A 16,854-nucleotide genomic window follows, 5' to 3' on the forward strand; every position below is an offset into this window, starting at 1 on the left:
TGTATTTCAGTCTCTTATGCAAGTCAATGCATTGTTGCTAGGGCAATTTGGACCCTAGCAACCAGATTGTCAAACTGGAGAACTGCTGAATAAAAAGCTACAATTCAAGAACCACAATTAATAAAAAAAATGAAAACCAATTTTAATGTGTCTCAGAATATCACTTTAAAGCTAAACTCAAAGGTGAACAATCCCTTTAAAGGCAGCTGTTATAACTGAGGCAATAGTTGCTAATATTGCACAGATAATGCTGAGAAATGTATCAACTAATGTAGCAAATTGTAACAGTTCAGAAATTGCACCTGACTTACTGAGCTGCCAGACTGAAGCACCAGACAAAGGAATATTAAACTTTAATTTTGGAAGAATGGTCAGACATAAAACATGGAAAGCAATTGAAAAAGTCTTAATTTCTGGTGGAATAAACTGATCTTTTAAACTAAAAAATGTTTTGAAGGTAAACAACCCCTATAAAAGCAGTAATGGAAAGTATCATAATTAACACTTGAAAGACAGCACTATTATATGTTAATTTTTAAAGATTACTTTTGGGTACATCATTAAATGGACTGATTTGTCTGAAGTCCATTTTAAGATATAATAAGCAGCACCATATTTATATCTGTGCCTCCCTAGGCATGGTCTCCTCCACAATTGTTGCACAGCATTTGCCCATGCACACATGGGCACTGCTCTACCACTGGATTTATTTGTAGGGGCTGGGTGGAATTTTTTTCAAAGTGTTTTTTTCCCATAATGGCACTTGAGGGGTGTTTGCCATGTCCCCAAATGCTACTGTTGTAGCCAGAAATTCTTAGGAGCATATGTAGAAAATATGGCCCTGATTATGAACGCTATAATTCAGTTTGAAGGGCATAAATTAGTTGATAATGCAGACTCCATTAATAATTGCTGCCAATACAAAACCTGCAGAAACCAGGAAAAAAAACGCCACAGTTTGCTTACCCATTGTTACCCATTAGTGATGGGCGAATCTGTGCCATTCGTAAAACGCAATGAAGTCAATGGGCGTCAAAATTTTTGACGCACATTTTTTGACGCAACCGTCAATTTATATAATGTGCGACTATTTGGTCCAAATGCATTAAAGTCAATGGGTGTCCGAATAATTTTGATACGCAACAATTTTTATGCACACAGTTTCACAAATTAATTCACATGTAGCAAAATGTTGAAATTCAGAGGGAATTTGTGTCTGGCAAATTTATTCGCCCATTACTATTATCCGTTAACCATAGTTAGCAAACCCATAGTAATCAATCAGATACCTATGCACACCTGGGTGGAAAGACAACATTAATGTTAGTAAAAAAAAGTATGGCATCTTATTTTGCTACGCAAACAACAGCTAATGAGCAACAACAAATGCCATTTAAAGTGTAAATTGTTTCTAACTACATACTGTAACTGGCCACAGTATACTACTAAAACAAGTGTGGGCCTTCATAATAAGTTAACACTTCATTAACTATAATGTGCGATGATGGAAACCAACAGAGTATTTAAATTTGCCTACCAATATAAAAATAAGAAAATTGTCTTGCTCAATAAAGAGGAACATGCAAATACTGAACACAGCAAAGATAATTTAACAAGGGACAACATTTGACATGCAAATTGGAATGCATATTCAATTCATCTCTGTTCCATTTGTTCTGTACAGGTATGTGCTATTATGTTGTTCCAAGAGGGTTTGAGGGGCACACACCTGGTTAATTTTCTCAATTGCTTGGGTGCACCTCCCTGTGCTATTATGTCAACAAATGAACTGACTTTTCCTAGTAGGTTTGTGGACTCAAATACATATTTCTGTGATTACCTTAACAGTCCTAGCATGCCCAGTCCACTTTCATTTTTAAAAAAAAAAACATTCTTCACAAAAGACAACCTGTATTATGTATACTACTTATGCATTGATTTGGAGTTCTTACATTACCTAAATGTGTATATCAGTTGCATTACTCTTACAGCTTGTTTATATAGTATGGTTTACCCTAGTGAATAAAGGCTTCAAATGTAGTAGAGAACCATGCACCTAATTTAGAATGGCATGCACATATAGCAGGAATTAACGTTCAGAGATCGTCCAGTTGTACTGTACTTAGGGGCAGATTTATTAAGGGTCTAAATGAAATTTAGAATTTTCGAACATTTTTTATGGTCAAAACTTTCATATTCGAATTGTGAATTATCCAAACTTGATTCGAATTTTAATTTTAATTTCGAGATCACATTCTGGCCCTTTAAAAATTTGAATTCGACTATTCGCCAACTAAAACCTGCCGATTTCATGTATAAGTCAATCGGAGAGGTTCAGGGACCAATTTGGACATGTTACTAGCCTTCCTGACATTTGAGGTTTTCAGAGAAAAAACTCAAATCGAGTTTATTCAAATTCTATTTGAGTTTTTGAGTTGGTAAAATTAGTGCAAGTTTTAGATGCTCCACTTTTTTATTAAATAACTCTCCTATTGAATTTTGAGTATATTTATTAGAGTTAAAAAAAAACTCACATGAATTTGAAATTTGACCTTAATAAATGTGCCTCCCCATGTTGTACAAAGTCTTGTAAAATTTAAATTTGTTATTCTCCAACCCACAAGTTCCAGCTGCCTTGATCATAATTGCTAAATGTTATTCTTCACTCCTTTTATTATATAAATGTATCTTAAAATTGTATTGTATAAACTAGATAAAGCCTTTTTCATATTTATATTAATATCTTCTATAAAACTGGATCTTGCCCAATTGGGAGAGGACTACAGCCATTGGTAAAAGCAGGCATAGCCAAAAACGGTTTTCCAGCCAGTCCAATTGATCTGACTACGATCCAGTGTAGGAGGCCTGAAAAACCCAAATTAAGTTATATGTTGATTTGTTTCAGTTGCTCTTAGAATAAAACAGAGCAAGTTGTGCTTTATAATTACAAATATACATGCATATACAACATACATAATTGGGATATGTAGTCCCATTTCTACCAATGTTCAGCTATTTCTAAACATAAATGGGGGCTTAATAGCACATGTGCCCCCCTTGCTACATACAAAAAGCTGCAGATATAAAGCAAATCGCATGCATCTGGGTAATGTCCTAATTCACATTTCCATTTAGTTTGACTTTTCAGTTCCCCTTATAGCCACTCATTTATTCCATGGCTCCATAGTTTGGATAGTTTTATTTATTTGAGACACTTACTATGAATTATAACAAAGCACAAAATGGGTAAAGCAGTGTATTCCCAATCCCTACTAAATCTAAATATACTATTCCAGATACACAATTTGCCTGCATAATTCCCCATTAATGTTGAATCTTGTTTTAGATCTGCAGCTGATCTGGACTTCACCTTAAAATGGCCAGGCAATCTCCAGTTCAAAATTCCATGGCCATAATAAAGGAAACAAATTATATTACCAGGTAAGAACTGTGCCCTTTTTTTAAAAATGAATCTTAAAGGTAATGTTTAACTTAAAATATTTGATTTGGGCGGTTATTTACTAAAATCAGAAAAAGTCTTGAAATTACTAAACTCCCGTGCAAATTTTTACCGTATTTATCAATAAATTTACTAGAAAAAACCTTGTGTGGGAAAAGACTCAATAAAATCGTATAAAGATCCAAATTGTGTGATTTTTTTTGGGGGGTTATTGCCCAAAAACCACAAATTATTACGATTATTGTACGAAATCCAGCACAGATTATAATATCTTCCAACTGTAAAAGGGACATCTGCCTTTAACTTCTATATGACCGTGGCAAGTTTGAGATGGAGTACTTTTTTATTTGGACTTTTAGTAGCATCGTGTTTAATAAATCACATAAAATTCAAGGTTTTTTTTTCCTCTGAAAAAAAAGTTTTTTCCCTTTTAAAACTCTGACCAGAAAAAAACAGACTTTAATAAATAACCCCCTTACTGTTGAATGTATAATTTTTTTTTCTTGATTTCTTTTTGAAGCTTGAAATTTTCGCTGTGGTTTCGCAAATTTATTTGCCGGCAGCGAATCGCGGGAATTCGTCACAAATTCATGCCTGGCGAATAAATTCGCCCATCACTACCTATGACATCCAAGATTTTGCAGGGGAGATTGAGAGTATACTGTCCCTTTAAGATTTATCTGGCTGACTGCTGACTGTAGCAACAAGATAACAGTTAGAATGACACAGAGGAAGATGAATAAGAATATACATTAAAATAACTCAGAATAAAAAACTATTTTTCAAAATCCCAAAATAAAGATTGATTCAAAAGTTGCTTATATTACCTTTTACATACACAAAAACTAACCAACTAACCCTAAGGTATACTTATTTTGTATGGAAAAGTCTCTGTATTCAGAACAAAACCTGTGTATACACATCTCTATTTCCATCTTACTCCTAATGCTAATTGTATACTTCTCTACAAATCTGAAGCTGATTGATGTTACCTGACGATGCCAACTTGCAGGGACATTCCATGTTCTGCAAAACAGCTTGTGTGTTTTTCTACATTATTAATTCCTTCACTGAATGATGTATATGTGATTATGCATTTGTCATATAGTATGCATGTGGTTTTAGTATTAAAAAAAACCTGGTATGGAGGTAATTATAATATGTTTCATTTGGCTTACAGCCTAGGCATCAGGTCTTTAGGGAACATACAGTACAACAATTCAATGAAGGAAAGCTTATGTTATTCCAATAGTTAAAAAGGAAGTATCTAAATCCGTCAGTTACCAGCCTGTAAGTTTGACACTGATACGGGGCATCTTATTCGAAAGTTTGTTCATTAACAACATTCAAAAGTATGTATGATAACTAGTAATTAGCACGGCTTAATGAAGAACTGATCATGTCAAATAAACTGACTTGCTTAATGACTTGTAGCTAGTAGGAAATCAGATTGTGAGGTTGCAGCAGGTGTGATCTGTTTGGATTTTATCAGGTTTTGATCCAGTTTCATATAGAAATTTGCTTTGTAAACTATGTTCTGGGGGTCTTTGTGATACTGTTCATACATACTGTTCATACATAGATAGAAGACTTTTTACACAGAGTGAGTTATCAGTGATATGTTCTTTAACTACACTAAGGGTCAGATTAATTTAGGGTCGAATATCGAGGGTTAATTAACCCTCGATATTCGACTGTCGAAGTTAAATCCTTGAACTTCGAATATCGAAGTCGAAGGATTTACCGCAATTCGTTCGATTTAACAACAATTAAATCCTTCGAATCGAACGATTCGAAGGATTTTAATCCATCGATCAAGCGATTTTTCTTCAATCAGAAATTGCCTATAAAGCCTATGGCGACCTTCCCCATTGGCTAACATTGATGTTCATTAGGTTTTAGGTGGCGAAGTAGGGGGTCGAAGTTTATCGAATGGTCGAACGATTTTTAGTTTGAATCTTTCGATTCGAAGGTCAAAGTAGCCGAAATTCGAAGTTTTTTTTATTCTATTCCTTCACTCGAGCTAAGTAAATGTGCCCCTAGGAATTAGAGTCCTTCAGGTACCCACAGGTTTCCCTCAAAAAGATGTGAACTGAGTTTTCTAATGTGAGTATAGATGCTGGTTGGTGGGTCTGTAGATTTTAGGCAGGCTGCAGCCATCAGTCCCACCCCCTGATGTCACCAGCCCCTCCCCCAACATCACCAGCCTGCCCTCTGACATAATTTGCCCCGCCCCTGATATCATCTGCCCCACCCCCTGCCTGCATTCACCAAATTGAAAAGGTGGCAACCCTAGTTGCAGGTCTTATCTATAACAAGTTTTTAAAACTGTTTTACCCCACCCACTTTTGTTGACATCACTTCTGGTTTGTAGCAACAGCTACGGGTAGCAGTGGATAAGGCAGTAGCACATGAGGTAGCCAGTGCAAGTGGGTAAAAATATGTGTTGCGATCCCAGGTCGCAGGTCTTGGTTAGGTCTGGGTTTAAAAAATTGGAGCTTTGCAGGGATGCTTGGTCACCCATGATAAATCTAGCTCCCAATGGGTGGCTATATAAATATTATCATAGTCTAAACATGGCACACAGTCTCGACTGGATGACTAACATGATGATAAAAGAGGCTATATGTAATATTTACATTGGTGTAGCAGCCTTTCTTTTGTTCTTTAAAGACCATCGTGCAAATCTGTTCTGTTTCATAACATCTGAGCAAGTTGCTATTACTTTCAGTATGAACATACCAAGCATGTTTTCATTATGTCTACAGTATATGTATTTTCCAAAATTATTTTTATTATTTTCGTACAAACAATCACATACATCAACAGTGAAATTGTACTTAAAATTACAGCACAGTATGTAATAACAAGCACATAGGAGACAAAACATAGGGGGGGGTACCGTTTCCCATTACTCTTCCCTAATTCTCTTGATGAAATTAGTCTACATCTAATCCTTCCTGTGTTAACCATGGCTCCCAAATCTTTGTAAATTTAGTCATGTTGCCCCTTTTTTCAAATGTTAGCTTATATAATGGAAGTACCGGAATTTACCTGTCTCCTCCACTTTTTCATGGTGGGATTATCCCTACCCATCCAGTGCATAAGAATTGTTTTCCTGCCATAATGGTGTAAAATTTTAATCAAAGTACGAGTGCCCTTACTTGTATTTGGGAGATCACCAATGGCATCCAGTCATACCTGCTGTGGTTCTGTCGTCGGTGGTAGTCCCAGATCATTAACCATGTACCTAGCTATTTTATCCCAGTACTTTTTAATAAGTGGGCAATCCCACCACATATGTATCCAGTGAGCAGGGGTCTGATTGCATCATTTTCCCTTCTCCCTATTTGATGTAATCTCTGAGGTGTAATATATACTCTGTGCAGGAGTTTGCATTGAATAAGTTTATCTCTCCCTGAAACCAAATGACAGTATGGGTCTACAGTATATGTATTTTAGTTTTAATTAGTCTTAAATAATGCCAAACATGCACCAGTCAGTAATAGTTTTCAAGCATATAAAGGTGGTGGTAATATAATATGAATCTGGCCAATAAACATGAGTTAGAATATGTTTATAGCCAACAGAGAGCAAAATCTAGACAGCTCTTTTTATTAGGAAGCCATTGGAGGTCTACAGCTGGACATGCCTATGGCTAAGAGGTTGGAGGAGTATTTAAACTAGGCATGAGGGGTGAGCGAAAAAAGTATGGGGAAGCTAGGGTAGATGGGCCAGTGGGGGTCATGAGGGAGGAGTGAGGAGGGCATACAGTTTACAAGCTAAGGAGGTCCCTCTGTTACAAGGAAAACAGGCTAATACTAACTTAAGATATAATTCTCGATTAAGAAATGCAGATTACAAAAGGAAAACTAGTAACCTCTTCTGTATGCTGGCAAAATGGGAGTGCTAGAGTTCATTGCATGCTCTAAAAATTATGATATAATTGGTATCACTGAGACTTGGTGCGATGAAACGTGAATGGGCTGTGAATTTAAATGGTTACACTCTTTTTAGGAGGGACAGAGGGTTTAAAAAGGGGGGGAGGAGTGTGTTTGTATGTAAAGCCTGAATTCAAGACATGCACAAAAGAGATAACCATTGATGGCGCTGGTGAGGGTGTGGAATCCCTCTGGTAGAGATTTTGAGTGGGTTACAAAGAAAATTATCCTTGGTGTATGCTACAAATCACCTTGTATAGGTCAACTAGGTCAAGTTATTATTATGGGTGACTTTAATTATCCAGGACATTAAATGGGGTAATGGGGTTGCCAATTCAAAAAAAGCTAGCAAGTTTGTAAATATGCTGAATGACAACATTTTATTTCAGCTCATTCAAGAACCTACTAGGAATCATTCTCTTTTGGATCTTATAATAATTTATAATACCAAACTTATCTCTAGCATTTGTGTGGGTGAGCATTTAGGGAATAGTGATCATACCATGGTGTCCTTTGAGATTCTGTTGCAGAAACAACTCTATAAGGGAGCAATTTTAATTTTGTGACTTTTTATTACTTATCTTCCTAGTCAGGGCCCACCTATACTTACTACAGTCTCTTACTGAAGTCATTGCCTGGTTGCTATAGAACATAACACCCTAGTGAGCAAAAAGCTGCTGAAATACCAGACTGTAGTGCTGATGAAGACAATCCTAAAAATTCCAATTGTGAATTATCCAAACTCGATTTGAGTTTTAATTCGAAATTCGAGATTTATCATACTCTGACCCTTTAAGAACTCGAATTTAACTAGTAGCCACCTAAAACCTGTCTAATTACTGTATAAATCAATGGGAGAGGTCCAGGAATCAATTTGGTGGTTTGAAGCCTTCGAGTTTTTGGGTCGTTTAAATTAATTCGAGTTTAACAAATTCCATTTTACCAATACTTTCAACTAGTCGAATTTCGAATTTATGGGAGTTTAAAAAAATTCACATGAATTCGAAATTCGAGCCTTAATAAATGTGCCACCCCATGTTCATAAAAAGTTGAACTACCCCTTTAAAACGAATGATCTATTAAGACAACTTTGAAAAGTACAAAATACAATATGTGACTGGGTACAGGATGCTGGGAAGGAGGAGGTCAAGGAAAAGAGAGAACATGCACAGATCTGGCAGCAGGGAGACAGAGATCCTCATGGACATCCACAAATAGGGACAAGGGAGGGCACTTGCCCCCTCTTGGAGTCTCTGACCTGAACTAAAGCTGTTTGAAGCCACTGCCTGTAGATCTGTGTCTAAGTCCCGGTACAACTGAATACCGATTGGGTAGACTAGAGGGATTGACCCAGCAGGAAAGCCAATCACTGTGAAGCTATACACGATTGGATAGACTGGAAGGATTCACTCTGCATCCTAGCCAATCTCTGTGCAGCTATACCAGGGCTTAAACTGGGGGGAAGATGAGCAGTTTCTGCAGGCAGCAGCAGACTTGGTGTCGGACTGGGATGCCAGGGGCCCACCAGAAAACTTTAGATCGTGGGCCCACTTTCCAAAGTATTATTCCTCCTCTGAACCTCTTTATTCTTATAGTCTTTTATATCTGCTTACTATTTTTTTCCATTATCAAGCATTTTTCCCCACAAAGGAATAGGTAAGGATCATGAAATATGCTAAATGGTTAGAAGCAAGAGGCCCACTGACACCTGGGCACACGGGGAGTTTTCCTGGTATCCCTGTGGGCCAGTCCGACACTGCTTGGAATAAGGTAATAGCACTAAAGTTTGTTGTCATTGGAAGCTCCAGATTTGTCCTAATCATCTAATGTCTTGTGTATGTGTGTGCCTGACATGTACATGTGTGTGACCCTCCCCCTATTTATTCTCCCATGTGATCTGATCTCTGACACTGTGTATCTATCCAGCCTTGTCTTCTAGGGGCATTATTGATGGAACTGAGACAATTTACATGACATTGGCACTGAAACTCTATTCTGGTGCATTACGTATCAGATTGGCACTGCACTGTATGTGCTTGCATGAAGTGCCATTTGACTATGAAACAAGTAATTGAGTTTATAGCTGTAATTAACCTTCCCAAATCAAAACATCATCCTCTGCCTGTGTCTGTACCTGCACAACTACTGGACCTCCCAGCACCACTAGTGTGTAAAGCAGGGGTGTCCAAACTGCGGCCCGAGGGGCACATGCGGCCCGGGATGCATATGAATGTGGCCCAGCTTGGTTCCCGAGGAAACGTCATGTTGCAAAGGATATAGGAGGAGAGAGGAGGAGTCCCATTGCCCAGTTAGTAATAATAATATAATAATAAGTCTATTTAATATCCAGGTGTCCCATTTTCCAGTGTATAGCTCCATCTGGTTATCCAACTGCCATTGTAGTTCTTTTCTGTGTATTTCCTTTACTTTTACAAATCAAACGTGTTTGTGTATTTCATGTGTGGCCCCAGACAATTTTTCTTTTTCGAATGTGGCCCTGCGAGCCAAAAGTTTGGACACCCCTGGTGTAAAGGATCAAACGATTGTTTTCTCTGAATAATGCAGGTTTTTTTCAAGTGTGGCTTTCACTTACTTATGTCTCTGCAATGAGAGAGCACTGTTTAGCCTGGGTAAATATACACAGAATGGGTTTCAGCACAAATTCATGTTTTGGATGAACCAGTTGCGGCCTCAGTGTGTTACTGGATTTAAAGCAGACCAGTATGCAGTGTTTATTAAAGATCCTTCTAAGTTTTTTGAACACCCCAGAAATATATGGGAGGACCAAGTTCTTTTGTCTGCTTTTAATCGTCACTGTAACAACGGCTACTCACCCTGGTGGTCTAGCGGGTCGAAGGGGTCGGCGGCAACGCCTGTCGCCCCCATCGGCGGCAGGCGTAAAGCTGACTGCTTTACATAAGCTAACAGAACACAATCATTTAACCCACTGCTAGAAAAGCAGTTTATCACATATGCCTGTATCATCTACAGTATATTATTCAATATATTCAAAATACCTATGTTTTAAAATACAAAAGATGTGTATTTACTTTCTTTACTGAAGCTGCATTCACATGAGCAGGCTTTATCACATTTTCTAACAAAAAATCTGCCAAAATGTTTGGGTCTAAAATCCCTGATTTGTGATAAAAAGCTACTGGGAATGATGCAGACACTGACAGACAATCTTGGCAAACCCATACAGTTTACTAGCACTTGAGCACTTGTGTACAGACATTGACCTTGACTTCCTGATCCAATTGCTGAATGATCAGATTCGGGTAATTGTGTCCTTGTGTGTAGCCAGACTGGTGAAAGATCTACACATTCATCTCTTGACTCCAAGCTTTAGAGTAATAAAATTAGACCCAAATGCAATTTTTATGAAAAAATGTTAGATGTAGAATTTGTAATATCTAATAGGATACTTGGTGAGGAATTGGAGGCATTTAGCATAGAAAAGTAAATTGCTAAGAGGCATAACTTTCAACAAGAACACTTTGTTAGTTGCCGTAGCCACAGCACACCAGCTATATCACATTTCTCTATGTATCAGGAAAAATATATACCCAGAAAGGTACCCTTACAGCACTTGGAAGGGGGTTATATATATATATATATATATATATATATATATATATATATATATATATATATATATATATATATATATATATATATATATATATATATATATATACATTTTACAAGTGATTAAATTGGCATGTCTGGAGTAGTTTACTCTTTAGCAATTTTCTGTGGTAATTATACTGCCATGTTTTGGGGGTGTAAAATGGATGTGCTATGTAGGGGCTTGACTGGGTGCAGTCGAAAACAATTGTCACCACACTTTGCATGCCAGATCTTTGCATGTATCTCTTTCAGGTTGGCCCTTACATAATAGTAAGAGTCATCACTATGATCCACATGCACTTTGTTGCAATTGTAAAAATAACTTTGGCTTTGTTTTTTTATAGCTCTTAATGCTAAACTGATTTTATTTGCTTCACACTTATAGGTGTATGTCATCTAGTGTTTATTCAAATGGTCTCCCCAACTAACACTGAGGTGCTCTGCTACTATTCCAATTTACTGACGCCTCTTGACATTTCTTAGTTTCATTGCTTCTACTTCATGGAGTGGGTGTAAAAGATATCTACATCTGATATGCTTACCTTTTTTATACACCAGGCAATACCACATAACGCCCCTGGGCCAGAAGGAATTTCCCATGTCTCATAAGGCAAACCATATAGGAGAACCCACTTGTAGCAGCTACTTGTCATGGCTACAAAAATAGACAATAGTGATAATTTTCTGATAATTGTCTCTACATGTGTTTTAGCAGAGGATATTTTCTGGTGATTGGTAGACATGACAAGTAGCTGCTACTAAGTTACACTGTGTGTCTTCACCCTAAAAGCAGGAAAACTTTTAGGGGATATTGCTTTAAAAGAAACTGCAATGCAAATTGTTGCAGCCCATGTAAACTAAACGCCCCATAATACTGGATATAGTTGAGCGAAAAGGCAAAATGGAAATTTTAACATGGTGAATAAAATAAATGAAAATGAACAAAGAATTTGTGAAGAACTAACATTGATAGAAAAGTTACATATAAAATGCTAATTTTAGGTTTAGAAAATATTTTAATTATTAAAAGTGAGATTTGGCAATACAAGTACTTATACAAGTATAGCTGATATATACAAAATCTCCTGTACTATACAATGAATCTAGTTTATACATGAAATGCTGAAACACATAATGGTTTGTTAGGAACCAATGCATTCTTTTCTTTAAGGGCTATATTGGCTTATGCTTCAAAGGACATTGTTTTATATTGAATCAATAGGCAGGGCTCATAAAAGTGTAAACATGATGACAGCCATGTAACTTCTGTAAAAAAACAATACCACATACTAAGCAATGGTAATACATATTTGGTTTACGATCAATAGAAGAATAAAGAACACATTTTAGGGCAGAATTGCAACCATATTACCCTATTTATGTTGGGCTTTTTTTTAGTAATAATGCTGAGTGTAATTTGTGTAGTGTGGCTGCTTTGTGAGACTTTTGGTACAAGTTGAAGTGCATTCAGACACAGGGTTTGCCCTATAGGCATTGCACACAAGTTGCATTTGTGCTGCTATATTCTCCACAATGCACATATGAATGCCAATGCAACTAGCAACCCATTTACAAATAGGCACAACATTTGATACAGGATTGATAAATGATCAGCCTCAGTTACATTGAAGTGCTGAGAAAGAATGTTGTTGATTGTTGTTTTGCACTTTGAATAAACAAGCGGATGACAGCTGTCACCTTACAATAAAAACTTTATAATTAAAGTAATTTGCAAATTAAACATGAAATCCAAATTCCTTTTTTCATACCTGTTATAAAAGTATTTAAATATCTGATATTCAAATATTACCTGCCCTGCCTCTATGCCTGAGGCATATTACATAATATTATTACATTATATGATTACATGTTATTATTACTTGTCCTAATTTCCCCTTTTTCACTAAGCAATGTAACCCTCATGGTCCCTCTGTATTATAAGAAGAACACTTTCCATCACTCATTTTCCTCTTCTCTGCTTCTCAAACAAATGCTCCACAACTAACAGATTTGGTGCATGTTATTGCTGTTAATAATGTGATTACTACTATGCAGAAATGTTCCTGTACATTTTATAGATAAAACATTGTAGAATCATTGAAACAGCAGGGTTATAATCATAATAAAATAATACCATTGTTATTATTTCTGGTCAGATGTAAAACTCTATGGTTCATATTCCTATTCTTGATAATAAAATAAAGAATAAAATAAAAAATCCAAACTGAAATATACTCTGTGGGGGAGTGGTACTGTAGCAGTCATGCATGGGTGTATAACATGGGTGTATATTCTGCTTTATTCTGGTCATATCTTCTCAAAGAAACTTTCGAAAGCAACCAACAGTCTCAGGGTCTGATTTGCTAATAAGCATGCTAAACAGCACTATTTCAATTACCTGAAGCAATCAGATCTTTGTTTTCGTCCTCTAACTAGTAGTAGACATATGAAAGCTAAATGCCGATAGGTTGCTATGGGTAATTACACTGATTAAATCCATGTAAGTGGATAAAATCCTGTAATTTTTTTTTAAAGGTTTTCTGGAAATGATTTTGTATTGTAGGCATCTGCTGACTTTTTTGTATTGTTCTGTAGTGCTTTGTGCCTAAGGCAAATACTAGCTTTTGGTACTCAAATACTTACTTGGTTATCATTGTGTCATTTATTTTAGAAGCCAACTTGAATCCTTATTGAAAACATATAACTGTTACTTCAAAGATCAAAAGAATCTGCACATAACTTATCACCAAGTAAGTAATCAATTGACATGAGTTATTTGGCATGTGAATAAATTGGGTTTTTCTGAACAGAAATATGATGAAATCTTCTGTCAGTCTGGTAATCTGGAATTTTTCCTAAATAATAATCAAAAAATAATTTTGTGTAATTATAGCATACTAATTTAATCCTACTATTACTTTTCCTTTGTAATAGCAAAAGAACAATTTATTCTGTAATTCAAATAAATGTCAAGTTTCCTTTGCTTCAACGTCAAAAACATATCACCGTAGAACATGCAGAGCCAGATTACAAAACGTGCAGCACTCCATCTGGGTAGTATTGCAAAAATAATTACTAACTGCAAATATATCATTTTCAATGTGGAGCATATCTGTAAAGAGTGCACAAATACTCACCGGCATAGACGGTATTCATTATGAGTATTTACACACAGGCCTAGAAAACAGACACTAACCATATAACATAACCGATAACAATTATATTAACAACAAAAGCAGTAATTACTTACTCAGAAGATTTATATAGGTGTGGAACCTGGGGTTTTTCAAATGTGAAGCACAAGGCCTTTAGACTACTAAGATATTTAAATGTTAATAACATTTATGAAGATTTGTTTACAATCATCATGAATTCATTTTAGCTAATTAAAAAATGTTGTACTAATTTACTAATTGAATTGGCTATTCCATTCATGGCTATACTGTGTGTGTATATATATATATATATATATATATATATATATATATATATATATATATATATATATATATTAGAACCCCCACTTTACGTTTTTCAGGGGACCAGGAAAAATGATGTAAAATCAGGGAAATGTGTTAAAGTAACTTTTTCTTCAATTACTGAAAGGATATAAGCACAGGAGTCTGTTTTACTTTGAGATACTATATTTACTGTGTTAATAACAAGGGTTAAGCATTGCAGTGTTAATGTTACACTATGGGGGGCATGTGATTGGTGCAGGACTGTATAAGGGGCAGACTCATTGGAATTGACCATTTACAGGCAAAACCATGGCAATTATGGTTAGTATTTATACCTCTTTATTTCACAAATAATAACATTCATAGAGGGAAAAAAAGCACATTTTTGGGAACATTAGGACAAAATTTTGATGTAAAATTCAGGAAAACATAACTTAAAATCAGGGAAATGCACCCATTGAAATGCATTATAAATTGATGGGACCATAAATAAAGAATGTAAAATGCGGGAAAACTTAAAATCAGGGGACTTAAAATTGAGGTTTCACTGTATATAAAAATAATATAGTGGTTTATTTTGTAGTAGCAATGTTTCTTACTATAGATCCACTTTAATTACTCCAGTGATTACACTTCTTACGCACATACTCATGCATGCTCATGCACATAGTCTTAATTGCAAGAAAAGTTTTTTGTTTTGGGAGACAAATGATCGGAGTTGGTGAAATTGGCTAATGTAGCAGTGTCCCCTCCAATAATCTGTCAAGCACAGCCTTTCTAATATCATCCGTTTTAGAGCTATGACACACAAGCATTCTTAATGCTGCTATCAAAAAATACTAAGCACCTTGTGCCTTCCAACACACTGTGGATGTATTTTTAAAACATCGTACTGTGTGGCTTTGGCAAAGAGTTGCATATCCATTGCCTATGGATAGTGTGGAAAATTACAACCGGTAGCGAAAACATCTGCCATTGCCTTGTGTGTTCCTACAATTAGACTTCCTCAAATACAAAATCAATGCAGACTGGTTTGTTCACCTCTAGTAGATTCACTTATAAAATGCAATCATGCTAAAGTTTCTCAGAAAACACATTTTAAATATTAATGATTTCAGGATGAACATGGAAAAATCATTATTTCTGGACTCATTGAGATATTTTGGGGAGTGCAGCGACCAATCAGATTCCAGATGCAAGATGAAAAATTTGCCTTTTCAGAATATATTCAGCTGCCAGAAGTTATTGGTTCAAGTATAACTAAAAGGTACTTATTATTATTATTATCTGTACATAGTGACAGAAAAGAGCCACACACATATATTGGAATTGCAGCCAATGTCTAGGCGAGTGGCAAAATAAAACATTAAATAGTACAAATGACAAATTGCATATGTTTCAAGTCTAGAAACTTAATTTTTGAAAGCAAATATAGGTTTCTTTCTTGGTTGCTTTCTATATCTTACAAGGGCTGGAGTAAACTTTGCCCCCTATCCATAGCTAACAGTGGATATGGAAGAGACGCACCACTTTTCATATTGTGGTTGAGTTCCTAAAATCTTTACATTGGTGTGAGCTTCAATAATCCACATAAAATGTTCGGCTTATGCTTGAATTTTAGTAGGATGTAGAAAATGGTATTGTAAAACAGTTTGGAACCACTTATTATTTAATAAGTTTAATAATTTAAAGGCAAACTATACCCCCCAAACAATGTAGGTCTCTATAAAAAGATATTGCATAAAACAGCTCATATGTAAAATCCTGCTTCATGTAAATAAACCATTTTCATAATTATATACTTTTCTAGTAGTATGTGCCATTGGGTAATCATAAATAGAAAATTGCCATTTTAAAAAATAAGGGCCGCCCCCTGGGATCATAGGATTCACTGTACTCACAAACATACCAACAAACCATACATGTTAGGTCACATGAGCCAATTAACAGACAGAGTTGTGTCTTTTGCTTCCACACTTCTTCCTGTTACAGTTAGAGTTGTAGTATTTCTGGTCAGGTGATCTCTAAGACCATCACGAAATGGTGGCTAAAGGCAAGAGATGTAAAAGGGCAATATTTACTTAAATATATTTTCCAGTTTGGTAAGATTCTTTAATATGCCACTTAATATGATATGAACTATTTGTTGCTTAAGTGTTCATTTTGGGGGTATAGTTTTCCTTTAATTCATGGCTCTCTCATATTGTTTTTTCGTATGTACCTTGTTGCTGCAACCCTTAGGATATGATCAATGAATCTGAAAGTTGTACAGGTGGAAAATGTATCTGAAAATGTACAGGTTCAATCACACTTGTATTGATGTATTAGACTGGCAGCACATATTCATAAATAAATTACA

At 35.8% G+C, this 16,854-nt stretch overlaps 1 protein-coding gene across 4 annotated transcripts in view; it reads left to right on the plus strand.

The window, feature by feature from the left end:
- Positions 1–16,854, plus strand: part of rassf6.S (Ras association domain family member 6 S homeolog) — a 36,025-nt gene that overhangs the window by 4,926 nt on the left and 14,245 nt on the right. For all 4 annotated transcript variants that reach the window (XM_018232766.2, XM_018232784.2, XM_018232775.2 and 1 more), the window contains 3 exon segments: positions 3,347–3,441; positions 13,706–13,784; positions 15,614–15,762. In XM_018232766.2, coding sequence (XP_018088255.1) covers positions 3,377–3,441; positions 13,706–13,784; positions 15,614–15,762 — 293 coding nt within the window. In that variant the 5' untranslated portion in view covers positions 3,347–3,376.

This window comes from Xenopus laevis, chromosome 1S, assembly GCF_017654675.1.
Source record: "Xenopus laevis strain J_2021 chromosome 1S, Xenopus_laevis_v10.1, whole genome shotgun sequence".
Classification (NCBI taxonomy): Eukaryota; Metazoa; Chordata; class Amphibia; order Anura; family Pipidae; genus Xenopus; species Xenopus laevis.